At 45.5% G+C, this 22,028-nt stretch overlaps 1 protein-coding gene across 1 annotated transcript in view; it reads left to right on the forward strand.

The window, feature by feature from the left end:
- Nucleotides 1-22,028, forward strand: part of KDM7A (lysine demethylase 7A) — a 320,476-nt gene that overhangs the window by 211,587 nt on the left and 86,861 nt on the right. Inside the window, 1 exon segment of the mRNA XM_029597359.1 lies at nt 13,809-14,018. Coding sequence (XP_029453219.1) covers nt 13,809-14,018 — 210 coding nt within the window.

Consider the following 22,028-nt stretch of genomic DNA (forward strand, 5'->3'; position numbering starts at 1 on the left):
GCTCTTCTGCGTGTGCTGCTGCCCTCTATAAGCAATCGGTGTGCACAGTGCATCGGCTCTGCGCATGCTTGGTGCACTTGGTTTTTGAGCACACTTTTTACGCGCACAAACTTTTTTACGCGCTTAACATGGCGCACAAGTTGAGTGTGCGCCTTACCACACTTTCTTCTAGGCGCTTAATTTTTGTGTGCATTTCATTTTTGAGCACAAGCCATTCCAATGCATGTTTACTGCCACGATGGCGCTGGTAAGCAAGAAGCGTCTTCCTATTTGTGTTGCCTGTCAGATTAGGACTTCTCAGCCTGACCTGGCTTCTAACCTGTGTCAGCGCTGCTCAGACGCTGAGGGAGAGTTGTCTTCCTCGCATTTTGCTAAGCCCGGCTATTCCCATTCTGATGATGGTGGGGGGGACGCCAGATCTTGGTTCTCCCTTGATTGGTTCCTTTGCTGGCGAGGGCAGTTCTGAGGGACCAGCTCCAGTTCTTTCTGGGCTTGATTTGGACCTGGCTGTTTTTTCTTGGGTGGAGTTTTTTCAAGGCTTACAAGCCTTTCTTCAGGCGCAGTCCTCCGCTTCCCCCTCAGCCGGTGGCTCCTCCCTCTTCCAGTCCTAAGCTTAAGTGCCGGGGCTCTCCTTGGCTCCCTGCGGTGTTCCCGACAGGAATCCGGATGACACTGATGATGATGATCCTGATCCCCTGGAAGATGGGGAAATTCCTCCAGGGCTGGAACCCTATCAAACCATGTTATTTGATTTATTTATTTGACAGCCATCACATGTTGTGGTTCTTTCATAGAGATGAACTGCCGGCCCTGACTTTCCATAACTTTAAACAGTTGGGTGTCCCTGGTTCAGATACTATGTCTGAGCCGATGAAGAATCCCATTTTGGTTTCCTTAAGAAAAGCCTCTTGTTGTTTCCCTGTAATGGATGCCATTCAGGAATTGGTTGAGCTGGAATGGGATGCCCCAGAGGCAAATTTTAAAGGGGGTCAGACATTGAAAGTCCTGTACTCCCTGAATCCAGCTGTGTGAAAGTGTTTGCATTTTCCCAAAGTGGATGCTCTGGTTTGTCCCATTTCTATCCCTGTAGAGGGAGGAGCGGCCTTGAAGGATGTACATGAAGGAAGGATTTTGATTATTCTTAAGCAAGCCTTTGAGTCTGTGGCAATGAATTTTTACAGATTGCCTCTTGTTGTGCCCTAGTGGTGAGATTTTCTCTCTTCTTCTAAGGAGGCTGAGTCTGGAGGGAATTTGAGCATACATTGGAGACATAGCATGCAGATCTATCTCATGTATATTCATTGTGGATATCCTGAAAATCTGGCCTGTTTGTGGCCCTTGAGGAATGGAGTTTGCCACCTGTGAGTTAGAGTAACCCAAAAAATACTCTTAGTGAGGCTGAATTCCATATGACAAGGACTTATACAGGATGAACAAAAGAACCTTTGCCCCAAGAGGCACTAGTAGTGTGGAACCAAGAATTTATAATAGACTTCTTCAAATTGAATAAAGAAACTCTCACCAGAGATAGCAGAACATAGTATGCTTGTGGAGTGAGGGGACCTGCCTTTGTCCATAGATAAGGCAATTTATAATTTTTTATTTAGCTAGTCCCAGTTAACAATAAGATGTCATAGACATTCTCACCTAGGGAACTCGCTGACTATAGCTTGCGGAAGAGAGGTCTGTCACAGGGAGGGTACTTTCTTTTTGTTATTTATAGTATAGAGTAGTAGCTAAAGAAGAAGAAAAGAGACATAGACTGAAAGGAAAAAAGATAGAAAAGAAACAGTAGATAAATGTGCACAGCACCATCACTATACAGAGAGAAGGAAAAAACACAACAGTAGAAAAAAAAAAGGGAATATAATAGACAGATATAAAAGACAGTAAAGGACATAATAGGAAAAAGTAAAGTAAACAAAGAAACACGTGCTATACTTACCAGGGTGAACTCCAAAGGTCCCGTTTACCTGAAAAAATATAAAGAAAGCACAAAGTCTCAATTTCTTATATAATATAAAGTATTAGTATTTAAGAAAGATAAATAGAAAATATTGTACTTATCTGATGTTACCTCAGCAGAGGTTGATAGATAACCGGTTCTAGAAAAAACAAAGAGAAGTTAAGTATTAGAAATTGTTTGTGTGATTTAAGTATAATAAAAACACATATTGGACAGAACATCTGGTATAATAAATTTATTAGTTTTAATCCATTCCCTTACCTTTTCTTTATCCCCGCTCTCTCCCCCCCCCCCCCCCCTTCCAGCGGGAGACTAGAGTGGGTGGGCTATGGGCCTTTTCCTTGTTTATACCTAATTGGAGAGGGTCTTTTGGAAGTGACCCCTAGTGTGTAACATCAGGGAACCCCAAGTGTAGCCTTCAGCTAGGGACACCTAATACAAAGCGGGAGGGGATCCCATCTCACTAGGGCAGTTTACATATGTTACAAGACTGAAGAGGGACCCCATGTGGACATGTGGTACAGGGCATGCTGGGCATGCTCAGTGTAGCAGTTCAAATTTCTAGAAACTTTGACATAAGTTTTCTGTCAGGACTCCATCTGATGATATCATCCATGTGTGAGGACTAACATCCCGCTGTCCTCGGAGAACACCTGTTACAGGTAAGCAACTCTGCTTTTTACTAGCTCAGGAGTATATAATACCCATCACAATAGTTAGCTGGCATAGAACTATTTCCAATTTGGTCTTTGGTAATTGATTGAGAAGGTGGTTTTCTTTCAGTAGATGACCTGCTTCACTGTTTGGATAGAGATGATTCTTAACTCCTTGTCCTTTTGGATTTATCAGTGGCCTTCAGGATGGTGCAAGAGTATTTGGCACCCTAGATGAACCTTAGGTTATGCACCTCCTGGCAGCGGCTCCAAAACACATCTCCCTTTTTTGACAATATTAGCTCTGGCACAGCACCCCTCTGAACCTCGTGCTGGTAGATTTTGCAGCCCCCAAAATTGCCTAGTTTGCTAATGGAAGCACCAGCCCTAGTGCTCTTCAGTATTGTATATTACAGAATTTTGCTTGGCTGATTAGCAGAATTAGATATTGGACAAAAAGTTTGTTCTTGGTATGATTCTTTCACCTAGGACAAGCAGGATGGTAGTCCTCACACATGAGTGATATAATTGGATGGAAACTTTGACTGGCACACACTGAGCATGCCCAGCATGCCACTATCCACGCTTCCACACGGGGTCCCTCATCAGTCTCTTCTTTTCCACGGAGCTTTCATTTCATGGTTGTGGAGTCTCTGCTCTTCTCATCATTTTCATTGTTTTTCATGGTTGATTACAGATTTCCTGAGTCCCTCTTCTCTGTCAGTGTCTTGGTAGGGCAGCGCAGTAAGCTTTTCTCCTTCCTTGCAGCTAATTCCTGGTAGTGTCGCTTATGGGAAGCCACCAGCTTTCGACCTGCTCACTGGCTTTTTTATGATGTCCGGTTTTCGCCGATGCTCCCAGTGCCTGTGGACCATGTCTTTCACAGATCTGCATGAGGTCTGTATCCTCTGCACATTTAGATAAGATGGAGAAACTTTTTGGGTCCAAAAAATCTTATCCGTTGACTCCAGTGTTGGGGATGTCGACTCCTAAAGGCCTCAGGGAACCGATAGTCACGGAGCCTTCACTGTCCACTCCTCCACTGGGGCCCTCTCGGAAGAGGTGCTGGGAATCTGCTACAGTCTGTATTGTCGCACTCCAGGACAACAGGATCATCTCCATCTTCCTCGGGCCCAGGGAAAGACCGGGCCAAGCACCAAGGAAAATCCCAGAAGCATGGGTTGGCACCAGTGGCCGCCATGATGCCCCTGAAGGGACCCCTCAGAGGAGGCATCTACCTCCATCGAACCCGGGAGTCCCAGGTGTTTCCCACCAATACTGGTGCCGGGCATTGATCTCCTTTGGGGCTCCGAGGGAGTTCCGGTGATGCCTTTCTCACCACCGCCTCCATCCGTCCTGTCTTCGGCGGTTTTTCAGGAGGAGCTGGACCGCAGAGTGAAACTGGTGGTGATCTGAGCCCTGCAGGGCATCGAACCACCAGTAATTCTTGTCCCCTCCCCATGTCCCTGTTCTTTGTATTTTCCACCTACTGTTTGATGTAAACCGATATGATGTACCCACTAATATCGGTATAAAAAAGCCTTTAAATAATTCCGCTGATGCTTTCTGAGCGTCTTGCCTATGTATCAGCTGCTGGTGCCTGGGGGGGGTCCATGGATCCCCCAGTGGTGTCTGGTGCCTCCTCCCTCCGGGGCAATCTCCATCGTGAGTTCTTCCAAGGAGGATAAGTTATCATGGCCTGTGGCACTGTCCGTGTCCTTGGTACCGCGTCGGGTGTTGCCCAGTCTGATTCCTTGTTCCTTGGGGGCCTCTGTGCACTCTGTGCCCAAACTGAGGTGCCTGGGTAGGGCCTGCCACAGGGGTCCCCAGGGGACTTTAGTGAGGAGGATGCTCCATATGACCCTTGGAGGGAAGACACCTCAGAGTCTTCCTCTGATGGCTCAGAGAATCTTCCCTTGGACCCATCCCCACCAGAGGAGAGGCGAGGAGAGACTATCCCCACCAGAGAACCTGACCTTTGTGGGCTTTGTCCGGGCCATTGCATAAGCCATTCCTTTCCAACTCCTAATGAAGGAAGATGCCCGACATAAGATGCTGGAGGTCCTTCAGTTTGTCGATGTCCCGAAGGAGGTGGTGGCAGTTCCTGTCCATGATATATTTAAGGAGTTACTCCTCCGTATCTGGGAGCATATCTATTCCTCTAGTAAATTGGAAAGCAGATGCGGTATATTTAGTACAGCAGGCCTTGGGATTTGAGAGGCATCAGCTCCCACATCAATCAGTAGTAGTGGCGTCGGCCCTCAAGAAAGCTAAGCGTTCCCGCACTCATGCTTCTACACCTCTGGGTTGGGAGCACAGGGCGTTGGATGCCTTAGGTAGGAAGATGTTTCAGGGTGCTATGTTGATCGCCTGTAACGCTTTCTACCAGCTGTACATGACCTAGTATACTCTGAACCTTTTGGAAGCAGGTTCAGGAGTTGTCTGAGCGCCTCTCCAGCAGCAGCAGGACGTGTTTTTGGCAGTCGCCCAACAGGGCCTGTAATGTGGTAAACACGAGGTATGGTCCAGCTACAACATATCTGAGATCGCAGCAGGCATTGGCGCCCATAGGATGGCAGGGCTTCAAGCCTCTGATCTCCAACCAGCGGTCCAGGAGAAGCTGGTGGACCTCCCCTCTACTGGCGAAAACCTGTTTAGGGATAAGGTGAGACATCTGTGGCTTAGTTGAAGGATCACCATGAGATCTTTCAGCATCTCTTGGCCAGTACATCGGACCTTACATCTTCTGCCAGGAAATCTTCACACCAGAGACCCAGGAGGTCCTATCGCCAGAAGAAATACTACCCTCCTGCCTCGCATGCTCGAACTCCACGCATGAGCTCCCGGGGCCGCTGTAGACAACAGCGAATCCCCAGGCCTCAGCTGGTGCCCCAGCAGAGCCCTGCTAGGGGGTTTTGACTGGCTGCAGGGGAGCATAATCCTTGCAACTGTACCCTTGATGGTGGACCCTCAGTCAGTGGTCAACTGTGGTCCTTTGCAGACCACTGGCCTCAGATTACCTTGGACCAGTGGGTCCTGTCCATCATCCTTGTTGTCCCCATGGGCTTTCCCCCTGTGCCCATCTTGGGGTCAGTCCTCCAATCAGGAAATTCTCTTGACAGAGCTCTCCACCCTTGTAATGGCTAGAGCAGTGAAACCTGTACCACTGCGGCAGCAGCAGCGGGGGTTCTACTCCCATTATTTCCTGATTTCAAAGAGAGCGGGGGCACTCTGCCCTATTTTGGATCTGAGAGCTTTGAACAAGTTTCTACAAGAAGAAAAGATCCAGATGGTCTTGTTGCACACCCTGATTTCCCTCCTGATAAGAGGGGCCTGGCTTTGCTCCCTCGATCTAAAAGACTCGTACGCCCACATCAAGATCTTCCCCGGTCACAGAAAGTATCTGCAGTTCCTCGTGCATGAGAAGCACTTCCAAGTCAGGATGTTGCTGTTCAGCCTCGCTTCGGCCCCGTGGGTTTTCACAGAGTGTTTGGCAGTAGTCTGTGCGCACCTCTTTCTCCTCTTGGACGATTGGCTGGTCAAGAGCGCCACACAGGAGGGGGCGCTTCACTCCCTGCGCTTGACCATTCAGGTACTGGAGTCCCTCGTGTTTGTCAACTACCCGAAATCCTAACACCTGACTCAGTGCTTGCGATGTTCCACAAGGTTTTTATTTTCCTCAATTCTTTTTAAAATTCAAGCAATAATAAATATTTGGCCCCTCTTGGAAAAATTCTGTTTAAATTATTTAATTACTTAAACTTAAGTTTAGACTGATTTTTTTCCAAGAGAGGACATAACTATTTATAAAATTTCTATTCCTCTTATATTTTATTTTATTTATTTATTTAACTTCTTTTACTATACCAATACTCAAGACGAGGTCTTATCGTACCGGTTTACAATATATCAGGGGGAAACCAATTGACAACTAAGTGGAAAGGTAAAGTTACATTAAACAGGGAGCGAAAACATGGGAGATGGAAAACAGGAGAGATTTTAAACGATAACTGGAGAGTGATAAAAATTAACGAAAACAATATAGTAGCAAGACATAAACAGATTTATCTTAGGCGATTATTAACATAATATATCTGGGAGGAGGAGAATTGGGGAGTTGAGTGGGGGGGGTGTTAGGGCAGGGACTGGAGACGGGGGAGGGACTGAAACGGGGAGGGGGGAAGGGATAGGGGAAGAGGTAGAAGGGTGAGAGTCAATGTTGGATTGATGGAGGTTCCTTCAACGGTAAGCTTGTGTGAACAGCCAGGTTTTCAATTTCTTTCTGAAGGAGAGATGACATTGTTCCTGGCGTATATCTGGGGGAAGCGAATTCCAATGGAGCGGACCTGCTGTCGAAAGTGCTCGCTTGTGAATAGAGTTGTGGACCGAGGATTTGTTAGGGGGGGCCTTGAGCGAACCTTTGTAGGCATTTCTAATTGGCCTTGTTGAAGTATATAGTTCGAGAGGGATGGCGAGTTGGAGTGTGGATTGCTGGTAGATGGATTTGTGGATGATGGTGAGGGCCTTGAAGAGTATTCTGTATTGGATGGGTAGCCAGTGTAGGATTTTTAGGACTGGTGTGATGTGGTCCTTACGACATGTGTTTGTAAGGATCCTGGCCGCTGCGTTTTGCAGCATCTGTAGAGGTTTAGTAGAAGAAGCGGGGAGACCGAGTAGTAGAGCGTTACAATAGTCAATCTTTGAAAACAGTATGGCCTGAAGCACTGAACGGAAATCCTGGAAGTGTAAGAGCAGTCTTAGCTGCTTCAGGACCTGTAGCTTAAAGAAGCATTCTTTGGTTGTAGCGTTGATGAACTTTTTGAAATTCATTCTAGAGTCAAGGGTGGCTCCAAGGTCTCTAACCTGGCTTGCTAGTGGAATAATTGCGTTGTTGGCTAAGGGGTTGTTATCGCAAGGGGAGATAACCAGGAGTTCTGTTTTGGACGTATTGAGGACCAGGTTGAGACTCGAGAAAAGAAGGTTGATGGCGTGTAAGCAGTTATTCCAAAAATTTATAGTAGAGGAGATGGGGTCCGAGATGGGGATTATGATTTGTACATCGACCGCGTATATAAAATGGGTGAGGTTGAGGCTAATGAGTAGCTGGCATAAAGGGAGTAGATATATATTGAACAGAGTAGGGGAAAGTGAAGAACCCTGTGGTACTCCTTGTTTTGAAGGAATGGGGTGGGATTCTTTGTCATTTATGTAGTGCCTGTTGTGTTTATGTAGTGCCTGTTGTTCATTTTTGTAGTGCCTGTTGTTCAGAAAGGATTAGAGCCAGAGATGCCTATTTCCATTAGACGGTTAATGAGGATAGAATGGTTTACCGTGTCGAAGGCCGCGGAGATATCGAGTAGGACAAGAAGGTATGATTGTCCCTTGTCAAGGCCCATCAGAATGTTGTCCATTAAAGAAAGAAGGAGGGATTCTGTGTTTAGGCGTTTCCTAAATCCGAATTGAGAGGGGTAGAGAATATTGTGAGAGTCAAGGTATTCTGTGAGCTGGATGTTGACAAGCTTTTCCATTAGCTTGGCTATAAAAGGTAAGTTTGCAATGGGGCGGAAATTTACAGGGTTGGCTGGGTCCGGGTTGGGTTTTTTTAGTAAGGGTTTCAGCGAAGCAATTTTTAAAGAGTCTGGGACATATCCTTGATTGAGGGAGCAATTTATGATGTCTGCCAGAGGTTTAGCAATGGTGTTAGGAATGGTGAGGAGAGTTTGGTCGGTATTTGATCCAATGGATGTGAAGAAGGTTTCATTTTCTTGATTAACGATTCTATTTCCAGTGATGATGTGGGTTCAAGAGATTCTAGTGTCTGTTTGTTGCTAGTTGGTGAAGGATTTTGGCTTGGTGGTTGCGAAGGGTTTGATGATGTGTTGGATGTTGCCAGGGGGGCAAGTAGGTTTTTGATTTTGTTGTCAAAGAAGATAGCCAACTCTGTAAATTTGTTTTGGGCTGCTTCTTCTGGGAAGGTAGGGGGAATAGGGGTGGTAAGGGCTGCAACATATGAGAACAGAGTTTTTGGGTCGTATAAGAAGCAGTGTATTTTTTTGGTGTAGAAATCTCGTTTGGTGCGGGTAATGGATGTCCTATAGTAGTTCATTGCTGTTTTGTAAGAAGCCAGTGAGGTATGGGAGGGATCTTTCCGCCAGCGTTGTTCTTTGTGTTGTAGGTCTTGTTTGAGTTTTCTTAATTCAGTTGAGAACCAGGGTTTTTTGTTCATCTGGGCCGGGTTGATAACTTTTGAAGATAAGGGCAGATTGTGTTTGCTACTGAGTGTGTGATAGATTGCCAGGGTTAATAGCGGTATCAGCATCAGAGAGGTCCAGTTTAGTAAGGTCTTTGGCAAGGCTGTTGTTGAGTGTGTCCATGGAACACGGTTTCCTGAACTGGATAGAGGATTTAGTGGCAATGGGGGTCTGTTTTTGTTTTACAGATAATTCTGTAACTATCATCGAGTGATCTGACCAGGGGATGGGGATGCAGGAAGGTGGGGAGATGGGCGAGATGGCTTCATTCGTGAATATCAGATCGAGCGTGTGGCCTGCCTTGTGTGTGGGATTGTTTATAATTTGTTTGAATCCCATAGCCTGTAGGGAGGAGAGAAAGGCTTCGCAATTGGATGATGGGGATGGGGAGTCAACATGGATGTTGAAGTCTCCCAAAATGATAGCAGGTGAGTTAGTGTTGATGTGTTTGGCTAAGACTTCGATGAGGGGAGAGGGGGTCGGCTTCTAGGAGCCCTGGGGGGGCGTAAATAAGGCAGATTTGAAGCTGGGAGGATTTGAATAGTCCGATTTCTAGTCCGATTATAACCAGAGACTTTCATTTTCTGGCTTTTATTATTTGTTTTCCTGGGAATTTTTCGGAATTTATTATGACAAGAACAAAAACAAGGGAAAATCAGTTGAAAAAATTGACTTGTTAGTTTTTCAGGTAAATATTGGAGGGTTGTTTGTTTTTTTTTGTGGACAGAAACCATAATAAAATATTAAGTAGATTTTCCCATTCACTCAAATCAGCAGCATCCCCATCTCTACCCCCATTCCTAACAAGTCCCTCCCTCTCTCCCCCCCACCCTGCCAAAAATCTCCCTATCCCCACCACTCCCTTATCCTTGGTGGTGGTAGCTCCAGGCTTTTTTTCTTTCCTTCGGTAGCATGCTTACTGATGATCCCGTGGTCTGCAGCACTACATGCCTGCTTTTGTGTAGGGCCAGGGAGCTTCTGGTGGACAGGGCCTGCCTGACATGCATTCACAGCCCCAGACAGCAGGCACTTTGGCTGCTTTGGGGGGTATATGGAGATAGCTTGGGTGATACTGGAGGGTGAGTGTTTTCCTTAGTGGAAGGTGGGACTTGAAACACAGCATACACTTTGGCTCACACTGGCTTTCAGCAATAGCTGGAGGCCTCGAAATGCTGCATCTGCAGCTCTGACCAGTTTTTTAATCAGTCTAAAATTAGGGTGAATATCTGTTAAACCAATTATCACCTTTGGAAAAGTCCTTGAATTTATGGGTGAAAATTGGTTGAAACTGTAAATCGGAGAACCTTACTTATAACAGATCCTCTAAGTCAGAGCTTTCCAAACTTTTCATGTTGGTGACACTTTTTAGACAAACATAATTTCACAACATGGTAATTCAGTCTACTAGCAAACCAGAGGTTAAAGGTTAAATGAATGAAACGTATTTCGACAATTTATGTATGTTTCCTTAAATATATACATGACACAACCTATCTCATGAAAACCTTTCATTTATATTAAAAATATATAATATTCCAAGCGCTATTTTCCAAAAAAAATAAGCCCAAGCATGTCTGTCCCCCACACACTCATCTCTCTCTCTCCCCAGCACATCTCTCCCCCCACACACTCATCTCTCTCTCTCCCCAGCACATGTCTGTCCCCCCACACACTCATCTCTCTCTCCCCCAGCACATGTCTGTCCCCCCACACACTCATCTCTCTCTCCCCCCCCAGCACATGTCTGTCACCCACACACTCATCTCTCTCCCCCCCCCCCCCCCCAGCACATGTCTGGCCTCCACACACTCATCTCTCTCCCCCCCCTCCACCCAGCACATGTCTGGCCCCCACACACTCATCTCTCTCCCCCCCAGCACGTCTGTTCCCCACACACTCATCTCTCTCCCCCCCAGCACGTCTGTTCCCCACACACTCATCTCTCTCCCCCCCAGCACGTCTGTTCCCCACACACTCATCTCTCTCCCCCCCAGCACGTCTGTTCCCCACACACTCATCTCTCTCTCCCCCCAGTACATGTCTGTCCTCCCACACACTCATCTCTCTTCTCCCCCCCCCCCCCCCAGCACATGTCTGGCCCCCATACTCTCATATGACATGACATGGACACCATCCCCACTCGAGAGCTAAAGGAAATCTCTCCCTCCATAGCCCCGATAGTCGTAGCAATTATCAATAAATCACTCGAGGAAGGCGAGCTCCCTACTAAGCTAAAAATCGCATCAAACCAATACTTAAGAAGAAAAACCTTAACCCAGAAGACCTGAACAATTACTGCCCAATATCAAACCTACCCCTCCTTGCTAAATTGACTGAGAAAGCGGTCCTGAAACAACTCAATGAACATCTTGACAACCACAAAATACTACATCCCACCCAACATGGCTTTAGGAAAAATCTCAGCATAGAAACCCTTCTACTCAACCTTTCCAATACCATACTAAGAGGATTCGATAAAAAAATTGGCCACCTACTGATCCTCCTTGATCTTTCCGCAGCCTTTGACACAGTTGACCACAAGACGCTAATAGCTATCCTAGAAACCATTGGGCTCGCCGGCAAAACTTTAGGCTGGTTCACCTCTTTCCTAAATAACAGGTTTTTCAAAGTCTCCGTCAACAACAAATCTTCCGAAGCCATCCCCCTTGAAACAGGAGTGCCACAAGGGTCTGCTCTATTGGCCATACTCTTTAATATTTTTCTACTACCCCTTTGCCAACTCCTATCAAGCCTAGGCATAACTTACTACATGTATGCTGACGACATTCAACTCGTCATTCCAGTCACTTCCACCTTAGAAGACGCAATGTCAATAGCAACCTCACACCTTGATGCAATTCGAAATATGCTAAACCACCTAAAATTATGCCTAAACATGAGCAAAACCGAATGCATTCTAATCATAAGAAAAAACTCAAGATCATTAACCACACCACCCTTCCAAATTGACAACATCCGCATACAACTCAAAAATAATGTAAAAGACCTTGGCATTTGGATTGACAGCGAACTAAACTACAAAAAAACACTTTGCAACAAAAACAAAAGAAGGCTTCCGTAAACTCCAAATACTCAAACACCTAAAACCATTGCTTCACCACCATGAATTCAGAACCGTCTTACAAGCCCTCATCTTCACCAGCCTAGACTACTGCAACTCACTCTTGATAGGTCTACCTAAAATAGCCTTAAAACCACTTCAGTTACTACAGAATGCTGCAGCCAGAGTCCTAACTGGTAAAAAGAAATCTGACCACATCACCCCCGTACTCAACAATCTACACTGGCTTCCGGTAGAAAAAAGAATAGAATTCAAAGTTCTAACAATTCTACACAATGCAATTCATAAAGCAGACAACACAGCTCTGGACAATGTCATACATGTACACAGGTCACTACGTACGACCAGGTCAACAAGTAAACTACAGATAGAAGTGCCACCACTACCGCTAGCCAAATTGTCCTCCACAAGAAAATAGAGCCATTTCCATCGCTGGCCCGAATCTATGGAACTCTTTGCCACAACACTTTATAATTATCTGTTATTTATAATTATCTGTTATCTATAATTATCGGTTTTATTTATAATTTATTTATTTATTTATAATTATCTGTTATCTATCATTGTTTTAATTTATAATTTATAATTGTTTTATCTATAATTATTTATTATTATAATTATCTGTTATTTAATGATTTGTCAACTTGTTTCAATGTAATGCCATTGTTGCGATTGTTTTTGTTCCAATGGAAACCGATCTGATTTGATATTTTTTTATCAAGAATGTCGGTATATAAAAATTCTAAATAAATAAATAAACACCACCTGAGCTCACAAGAAAACCTTAAATCTTTTAAAAAAGAACTCAAAACATGGCTATTCAGTCAAACACTCAAAGATGGCATAGGATAACACAACAGATCACACCTACTGCATCTCCTCTTCAGGTATGCAATATCATTCTAATGACAATTTCACTGACTCATTGAAACCTCATCAATCATCTCCCTCTAACAATTCCTTCCCCATACATGATTGCTAGGAAAAAAGCCCAAACTCGCGTTGGAGTTGACGGCGCAGCGTGCGACACACTAAGTGCCACGACACGCAGTTTGGAAAGATCTGCTCTAAGTGAACCACAGTAATGCATATATTAAAAAAAAAAAAAAAAAAAGCTGCAATTGACTGATAAGATGTTTACAGACATATATAGTGCTACATAAGATGTATGTAGATAGTTCCTTTGTTGTACGCAGTTCCTATGTATTCAGTCTTTACTGCCTTTCCATCTCCTCCCTGTCTCCACACTCTTCTCTCATCCCTCTTCCCTTTCTTGCCTGCCCCACCTCCCCCTCCCCTGTTTATTGTAATTTTCCTCCTTTCTTTTCATTGTAAACCGGCATGATGTGTTCCACGAACGTTGGCAAAGAAAAGCTCATAAATAAATAAATAAAACGATTGGCAATAATATTTTACTGCATCATGCGTCAAAACAAACTTCTGACACTGCACATACTATTCAGTAGTCATTCAGGTTTTTATTCTTTTTAAAAACGTATGCACATCTTATATTCCTAATGTGTAGTTTCTTTCATCAAACTCTTAAATATACAAGCAGGGAGAGGTGCTATGTAAGTTTTAGTTCCAGAGATAGGGGGATTTCATAGTTTCCACAGTTCAAAGATTGTTTTTATTGTATAAATATGAAGCAGGTTCAATTTGTAAATCTAAAAAACGCTGTTCACCTTGTACACATCAGAGAGTCTTCGGACTAAAGTAATGACTTGCCCAGCTGAAATGTATCTGGTTAGAGGGGCCAGAAATTTAACACCAGTTAGCTGAACAGACCACTTTCAATGCTTTTTATATTCCTGACATTTTTATTACAATCTCAAGAATGTTTTTGATGCTTGAAGGAGGAGAGCAGCAAACAATTGAAGCCTCAGGGAATGCCAGGTCTGTGCCCAGATGCTCACCCTTCGCAAGAGAGACTGTCCTATCACCATTCCAGGAGAAGAGTCCGGAAGCTAAGAGACCACTCTAACAAAGTGCCCACGAACCTGGACGTTTTGGAGCTGCACACAAGGGAGGTGCTGAAGCGACTGGAGATGTCCCCCTGGGAAGAGGTAAAGTATCACCACTTTCCTTGTAGAGACAGTAGTGTGATCCTCCCCCTTCTCTCAAACATTGCTGAATGGTCCTTCTGACCTCACTGGCGTCCCCTGGCCTGAGTGCATCACTTCCTTGGCACCCCAAGGCACTTTTGGACACCATGTGACAGCTTTATGGCATGAGACCAGGGGCAGATTGGGCATGCCCAGTGCTCACGTGACGGACTCCTCAGCTTTTCTTGTGGCTCAACTGCCCTAGCAGCTAGCTCCTTGTCTTTGGGTGCAGACGTGCTGGGCTTCAATTTCAGAAGGAGCAAAGACAGGCTGGCCAGCACTTCAACCCCTGCCTGCTGCATATATTTGAAAAAAAAAAATATTAAACCCTGCTCAGTTGCTGGTTCCACGGCAGAGCTCGGTTTTCCAGTCTGAGCACTGCCTCTCTTTGAAGCTCCAGTCTGAGCTGCAGTGTTGTGGCCCCAGCCCACCTTCCTGTCTCTCCCTCCTCCTCCTCTTTTTTTTTTTTTTTTTTTTTTTTTTTTTTACTAACTGGATGAGCGATCAGCCCCAGGGCCCTTCCTAAGGAGGACAAAAGGCAGTCTATTGCCAGTCCTGCAGTAACAGAAGAATGGGAAGTAAGGTTATGCAAGCACTGGCAGGCAGCATTGTGACTGAAAACAGCACTGCCCTGGGACAAGAAACGGAGTTATTTTTGGCCTCAGTGAATCCAGTAAAGTTTTTAAAAAATAAAAAGCTGTGAAGGAGAGTGACTGGCTGGGACCATCACATTGCAGCTCTCCCACTATCACCAGGACAGCAAAGTACTGCAGAGCCCAGCAGCGGTAGCCTGCAGGTAAAGCTGGGTGAGGGGTTGGGGGATTAAAGCAGGAGTTTGATGATTAGGTGAAGGTAAGTGGGGAAATTGGGGAAGAGGTGAGAGCAGCTCTGGGTATTGGAGATTTTTTGGCTCAAGTCTGATAGTAGAGGCGTATGTGTTCCAGGTCACACAATGTCCCTTGCCCTAGGCTGATATTTTCCTACAATCCTCCCCACCCTAAGACACAGGTCTGGCTCATGGAATCTCTTACCTAAATATTTATAAATCCTGCTGTCATTATGACTTGCAGTATATGATGTAAAGACATGTTTGTGTTTGCACAGTGTGATCCGTTGGCTAGCCTGAGATTGATTAATGCCTTAACTTTTTTGATCTTTCTTGATAAAGCCATATTGGCAAAACAAGCTTGTGTAGGGCGGCTGTAGTTTTTTCTGTTTGTTCACGTTTGATGTGTGAGGTTGCTTTACCATTTTTTGGTCTTTGGTTGTTTTCATATGGTGACTAGAGTTGTAGATATTTTCAGAATGTTTTGAAGTTTTTGTAATTTTTCAAATGTTTTTTTTTTTTCTGGCATCCTATGATTACAAAAACTCTTGATACACTGGCTCCCCGTCGCTATTTGGGGGAATCAGTTTTATATGAGCAGTCTTTTTCCCTTGTATTTTGTATCTTTTCTATATTTTTTTGGAAACCTCCTTTGAGGAGTGCACCACTGTACAGGCTAGAACCCGGATTGGTAGGCTGGGGAGTGGAGGAGAGTCATGGTGATTACCTCAGGGCGACATTTAAAGCACAGATTCAGGGATATGATTTGAAGGTTCCCGAAGGAGCCCTGGTGCTTGGCTCCTGGACTCGGAACATGACTGCAATGACTAGTCTTAAACATAGCTTAGGAAGGGATATAAAACAGGGGGAAAAAGTTCCCAGTAGTTACAAATGAAGGCTCATGGGGCCAGGATCCCAACACTAGTTCCAATTGAGCTAGAAACCCAAAAGGAGCAGAAGGAAACCATTGGATAGAGGAAAAAAAAAAAGCTAGTGGCAGTTACTTTCTCTCTTCATTGAGGGACAGGATGTCGGTACTTATATCCTTCTCTACCACTAGTGGCCAAGACCTTTTGCTAAAACTCAGACACAGGAACTATCATATTTGTAGCTCTTTTTTTGGCTTTTCTTTCCTTTGGGATTTGTCCCTGAAGAAGTGGATCAAGTTGGAATCTTCTCCAAACCTAATAACTCAAAATGAGGGAACAGTCCACTATTATATACAATCTCTGGCTCGTGATCTGTCTGGAAAAGATATCAGAAGGTCTTCTGTCTTCAAGGAAGGAGTCTACCAGAAGGTTTTACGGTTTCAAATTGTGGAGATTTGCAATCTAGTGTGAGCATAAGGCTCTAGATCCCTTCTTGACCCTCACAGAAACTGCTTGAATACCTACTATATATCTTTCAAAGTCTGCCCTTAAGACCAACTCTGTCAGCAGTTTGCACTTAGAAGCAGCATGTACAAAGAAACCAATCTCTGTCCATCTTTTTTGCATGAGAGTCTTACTTCCATTTAAGCAGTCTGCAATGTCATGGGATGTCGACATGGTTCTTATCTAGCTGGTGAAAGCCTCCTTTTGAGTCTCTGAACTCTGTGGGCTTGGGATCTTTGGGTACTTGCCAACTACTTATGGCCTGGATTGGCCACTGTTGGAGACAGGATGCTGGGCTTGATGGACCCCTGGTCTAACCCAGCATGGCATTTTCTTATGTCCTTATGAAATGAATACCAGGTCAGGTAGCCAAGCTTATAAGAGTTGGTGAGCTTCAGTACTTAGCGACTTAATCACTTTACACTAGATTTTACCATAATAGGGAGCATGCGAAATACCTGCTTAAGGTGGTGGATTTCTGCCTTAGTATTCCTGCCAACATTGTTCCATAGGCCACATACCCATTAGGGCAGGGGTCGGGAACCCATGGCTCGCGAGCCAGATATGGCTCTTTTGAGGGCTGCATCTGGCTCGCAGACAAGTGTCGCCATACTTCGCGGTTCCCCGCTGACCCAGCTGCTCCCCGGTCCTCCGCCGCCCGGGCTTAAAATGCTGTCAGCCCGGGCGGAACGCGGCAGGACAGCTGGAGTCAGCGGCACCGGCGTGCTCTCTTCTCCTCCCCCCCCCCCCCCCCCCCCCGCGGCCCGGAAGAGGAAGTGGAGAGCATCGGGTGCCTGCGCGAGAAGAAGAGACCACACTAGCGTGGTCTCTTCTTCCGCGCAGGCACCCGATGCTCACCACTTCCTCTTCCGGGCCGCGGGGGGGAGGAGAAGAGAGCACGCCGACTGGAGTCATCCGGGTGCCTGCGCGGGAGTCATCGGGTGTCAGCCGGGTGCCAGCGCTGGAGTCATCGGGTGCCTGCGCGGGTCTTCCCGCGCAGGCACCCGATGCTCTCCACTTCCTCTTCCGGGCCGCGGGAAGAAGAGAGCACGCCGGTGCTCTCTTCTTCCCGCGGCCCGGAAGAGGAAGTGGAGAGCATCGGGTGCCTGCGCGGGAAGACCCACGCAGGCACGCTAGTGTCCGACGGGAAGAAGACTGCAGCGCGGCTCGGAGGAAAATGAAAATCTTCAACCGCGGCCGATGGGACTCCGCCTTCGCCTCCGCGAGGGCTGAAAATGAAGGAGGTTAGCGTTGGGAGGTGGCTGCTGCTGCCGCGAGTTCCCGGGGGGGGGAAGAGAGAGAGTGAATGAGCGAGCAAGCATGTGTGTTTGAGATCCTGTGTGTGTGAGTGAGAGATTGCATGTATGTGAATGATTGAGAGCCTGTATATGTGAAAGAGAGTATGTCTGTGATTGAGATCCTGCCTGTGAGAGAGAGAGCATGAATGTAAGTTTACCATTGGGAACCTGTATGTGTAAGTTTGTAATTGAAAACCTGTTTGTTTGAAAGAGTATGTGTGTATGATTGAGATCCTTTGTGTGTGAGAGAGATCATGTGTATGTATGATTAAGAGCCTGTGTGTATAAGTAAGAGAGAGATCATGTGTGTCTGTGTCTGATTGACAGCTGGTTTAGGTGATCGAGCATGTGAGTATGTGATTGAGAGCCTGTGTTTAAATGAGAGAGAGAGACCATGTGTGTCTGTGTGATTGAGAGCTGATTTAGGTGAGGGAGCATGTGAGTATGTGATTGAGAGCCTGTGTGTAAATGAGAGAAAGAGAGGACATGTTTGTAAGCATGTGAATGAGAGTCTGTGTGTGAGAGAAAAAGACAGCATGTATTTATGTGATTGAAAGCCTGTGTGTGTGTAAGCGTGAAAAGATAGACAGCATGTGTGTAAATGTGTAATTAAGAGCCTATATAAGTGAGAGAGAAAAAACATTTGTATATGTGAGTGACTGAGAGCATGTGTGTATAGGTGTGTCATTGAGAGCCAGTGTGAGAGAGAGCGCTGGTATGTGACTGAGAGAGGAGAAAGTTCCAAGCAAACCACCCCACCTCCTGCTAATTCAGAACAATCTCAGGACACCTGGATATCAAACGTTCCCAGGTATGCAGAGCAAAAAAATTTTTGTATCCTTATTATTTTTCATTACTGGATCTTTGTGTCTGCTATTTTGAAATATTTTGTTGGTATCTGGAAATGTTTTATATGAGTTTTTAATTATTGGATATTCCACTCATCAGCTGTTTCGAAATATGTTCTTTTTGTTAGTACAGTTTTACTGCTGATGATTTTATATTTCTTGATTTGTTTTATAAGGATGTGTGATGTTTCTTTTTTCCTTTGTTACACTGCATACAGAGACTCTGGCTTGTTGCAGTTTCCAATTCAGTTTTTGTCTGCATGCTTCTTGTTATGCGTTTTGGTCTCTTTATTCTATGTTAGGTGAGGGACAGCACGTGATTCAGGTGAGGTTTTCTGCTGGCGTGTAGTTTCTGTGTAGGACTCTATAGCAGCCTGACTTGGTCCGTTTTCCTAATAGGAGATGTATTGGTGTCTTTAGGCCTGGTGTAATATTTTCAGAGACTTATTGTACTTTAAAAGTGTGATCTTACATAAAATGCACACATTTACTTGTATTTAGTTTTAAACATATTGTATGGCTCTCATGGAATTACATTTTAAAATATGTGGCGTTTATGGCTCTCTCAGCCAAAAAGGTTCCTGACCCCTGCATTAGGGTGAAGCAGTTCTTCATTCTTTGATTTGCAAGAGACCCGCTGGTTTAATGGAACAAAGTCAGCATGGCTTTACCCAGGGCAAGTCTTGCCTCACAAATCTGCTTCACTTTTTTGAAGGAGTTAATAAACATGTGGATAAAGGTGAACCGGTAGATATAGTATACTTGGATTTTCAGAAGGCGTTTGACAAAGTTCCTCATGAGAGGCTTCTAGGAAAAGTAAAAAGTCATGGGATAGGTGGCGATGTCCTTTCGTGGATTGCAAACTGGCTAAAAGACAGGAAACAGAGAGTAGGATTAAATGGTCAATTTTCTCAGTGGAAGGGAGTGGACAGTGGAGTGCCTCAGGGATCTGTATTGGGACCCTTACTTTTCAATATATTTATAAATGATCTGGAAAGAAATACAACGAGTGAGATAATCAAATTTGCAGATGACACAAAATCACAAGCAGATTGTGATAAATTGCAGGAAGACCTTGTGAGACTGGAAAATTGGGCATCCAAATGGCAGATGAAATTTAATGTGGATAAGTGCAAGGTGATGCATATAGGGAAAAATAACCCATGCTATAGTTACACAATGTTGGGTTCCATATTAGGTGCTACAACCCAAGAAAGAGATCTAGGTGTCATAGTGGATAACACATTGAAATCGTCGGTACAGTGTGCTGCGGCAGTCAAAAAGCAAACAGAATGTTGGGAATTATTAGGAAGGGAATGGTGAATAAAACAGAAAATGTCATAATGCCTCTGTATCACTCCATGGTGAAACCGCACCTTGAATACTGTGTACAATTCTGGACTCCGCATCTCAAAAAAGATATAATTGCGATGGAGAAGGTACAGAGAAGGGCTACCAAAATGATAAGGTGAATGGAACAGCTCCCCTATGAGGAAAGACTAAAGAGGTTAGGACTTTTCAGCTTGGAGAAGAGACGACTGAGGGGGGATATGATAGAGGTGTTTAAAATCATGAGAGGTCTAGAACGAGTAGATGTGAATCGGTTATTTACTCTTTCGGATAGTAGAAAGACTAGGGGGCACTCCATGAAGTTAGCATGGGGCACATTTAAAACTAATCGGAGAAAGTTCTTTTTTACTCAACGCACAATTAAACTCTGGAATTTGTTGCCAGAGGATGTGGTTAGTGCAGTTAGTGTAGCTGGGTTTAAAAAAGGATTGGATAAGTTCTTGGAGGAGAAGTCCATTACCTGCTATTAAGTTCACTTAGAGAATAGCCACTGCCATTAGCAATGGTAACATGGGATAGACTTAGTTTTTGGGTTCTTGCCAGGTTCTTGTGGCCTAGTTTGGCCTCTGTTGGAAACAGGATGCTGGGCTTGATGGACCCTTGGTCTGACCCAGTATGGCATTTTCTTATGTTCTTATGTTCTTATGTCTTGTATCTGGAGCGAACTCAAATCCTTAGACTAGTCACCTTTTTTGTTTCTTTTGACTCCAGTTTTACATTTATACCCTGCTTTTTTTTTTTTATTTCCTAAGAACACAAAGCAGCTAACAGTATATAAAATACAATTAAATATAACATTTCAAAATACATTAGAATATATCCCCTACACACAAAACACCCTCTTGAGTTCGCAACCAAGTCTCCCTCTCACAGAGGAAGTGAGAAAGATGGAAACTACCCTGTAGGCTCAAGTACCTGACCTGTAAGGGTTATTTTGATCCAGAGATTCAGTGAGTTTCAGTCCCCAGTTTTTTTTCCACCTTAAATAGATCACGATGGGATGTTTGGGAAGCACTACCCTAAGTTCTTGTCTAAAGTGTTGGTAGATTTCCACCCAACCGGTCATCCTTCCAACATTTTTCCCAGGCCACATCTTCACAAAAGTGAATAGACCTGACACTCTTTAAATCACAAGAGAGTGGTTGCCTTCTACCTGAAGTGGACTAAAGCCCATAGAAAGTTCTCACCTTTGTTTCTTTTCACCCTCATAGGCTTGGTATTCCAGTGACTAAATTTATCATTTCATGTTGAACGGCAGATTACCGTATTTTTCGCTCCATAAGACGAACCTAGGTTCCCTGTACGTACCTGGATCAGTCCAGACAGTGGGTTATGTCCCCAATCCAGCAGATGGAGTCAGCCAAAGCTTTGAGGGGGCGTCACCAGGAGTGCTACTACCCCCTCTGCAGGAGTTCAGTATCTTCTGACTCCAGCAGATGCGAGTAGTGAATCCGGGTTGCTCCCGATTACCTCAGGCAGTTCTTGTATTTCTTCTCTGATTTGCTTTTCTCTCTGCCTACTTCTTTTTGGATCAAGTTTGTTTAAAAAAAAAAAAAAAAAAAAAAAAAAAGTTTAGAGGGCTCTAATTGGGAGGCGTGGCTTCCCTCGGTGTTTGTCTTGCTCTCTCTTCTTCTTCTCTCCTTGCGAGCGGGGTAGGTAAGTGTTGTTTTGCCTTTACTTTTCTCCTTGCTTGCAGCTGATCTTCGACGGAGGGGCTCGCAGAGGACATTAGGACCGGCCCCTCCGCGTCTTCTCTCCCTTGCCCGCGGCCATTTTCGCGGCTCCTCGTGGGCTGCAGAGGCAGGCAGGGAGAGCGTCGTCGGCGGGTCGCGCGGCCAGGAGGCCCCCCCGCGGTGCCGTTTTTCTTCCTTTCGGGTTGTGCAGGCCGTCCGGGCCCCCTCCCGCAGCGGCGCTCCCGTTATCGGCCCCCCCCGAGGCTTGCCGGGTGGTTTATTCTGCCGGGCCTGTTTTCCTGCTCAGCCCCGATGCCGCGGCCAGAGCGCTGCTCTGCTTGCGGCGAGCTGGGCTCGCGGATCTCGAGGGAGGGCATTTGTGCGAGGTGTCTCCCCGGGGGGGAGGGCACCTCGCGGCCCCTCATCGATTTCCCCCGCTTAGCAGGTCTGCCCGGGCGGCGGGGGCCGGCCCCTCCCCCATTCCTGGCGGGAACGGCGGCCATTTTACACTCTGCACCCCCTGAAGGGGAACAGACGGTGCTTGGGACCGGGGATGCGGGGGAGTCCCCGCCACATTTACTCCCCGAATCGGACCCGGAGACA

The sequence above is a fragment of the Rhinatrema bivittatum genome, chromosome 4, assembly GCF_901001135.1.
Source record: "Rhinatrema bivittatum chromosome 4, aRhiBiv1.1, whole genome shotgun sequence".
Lineage (NCBI taxonomy): Eukaryota > Metazoa > Chordata > Amphibia > Gymnophiona > Rhinatrematidae > Rhinatrema > Rhinatrema bivittatum.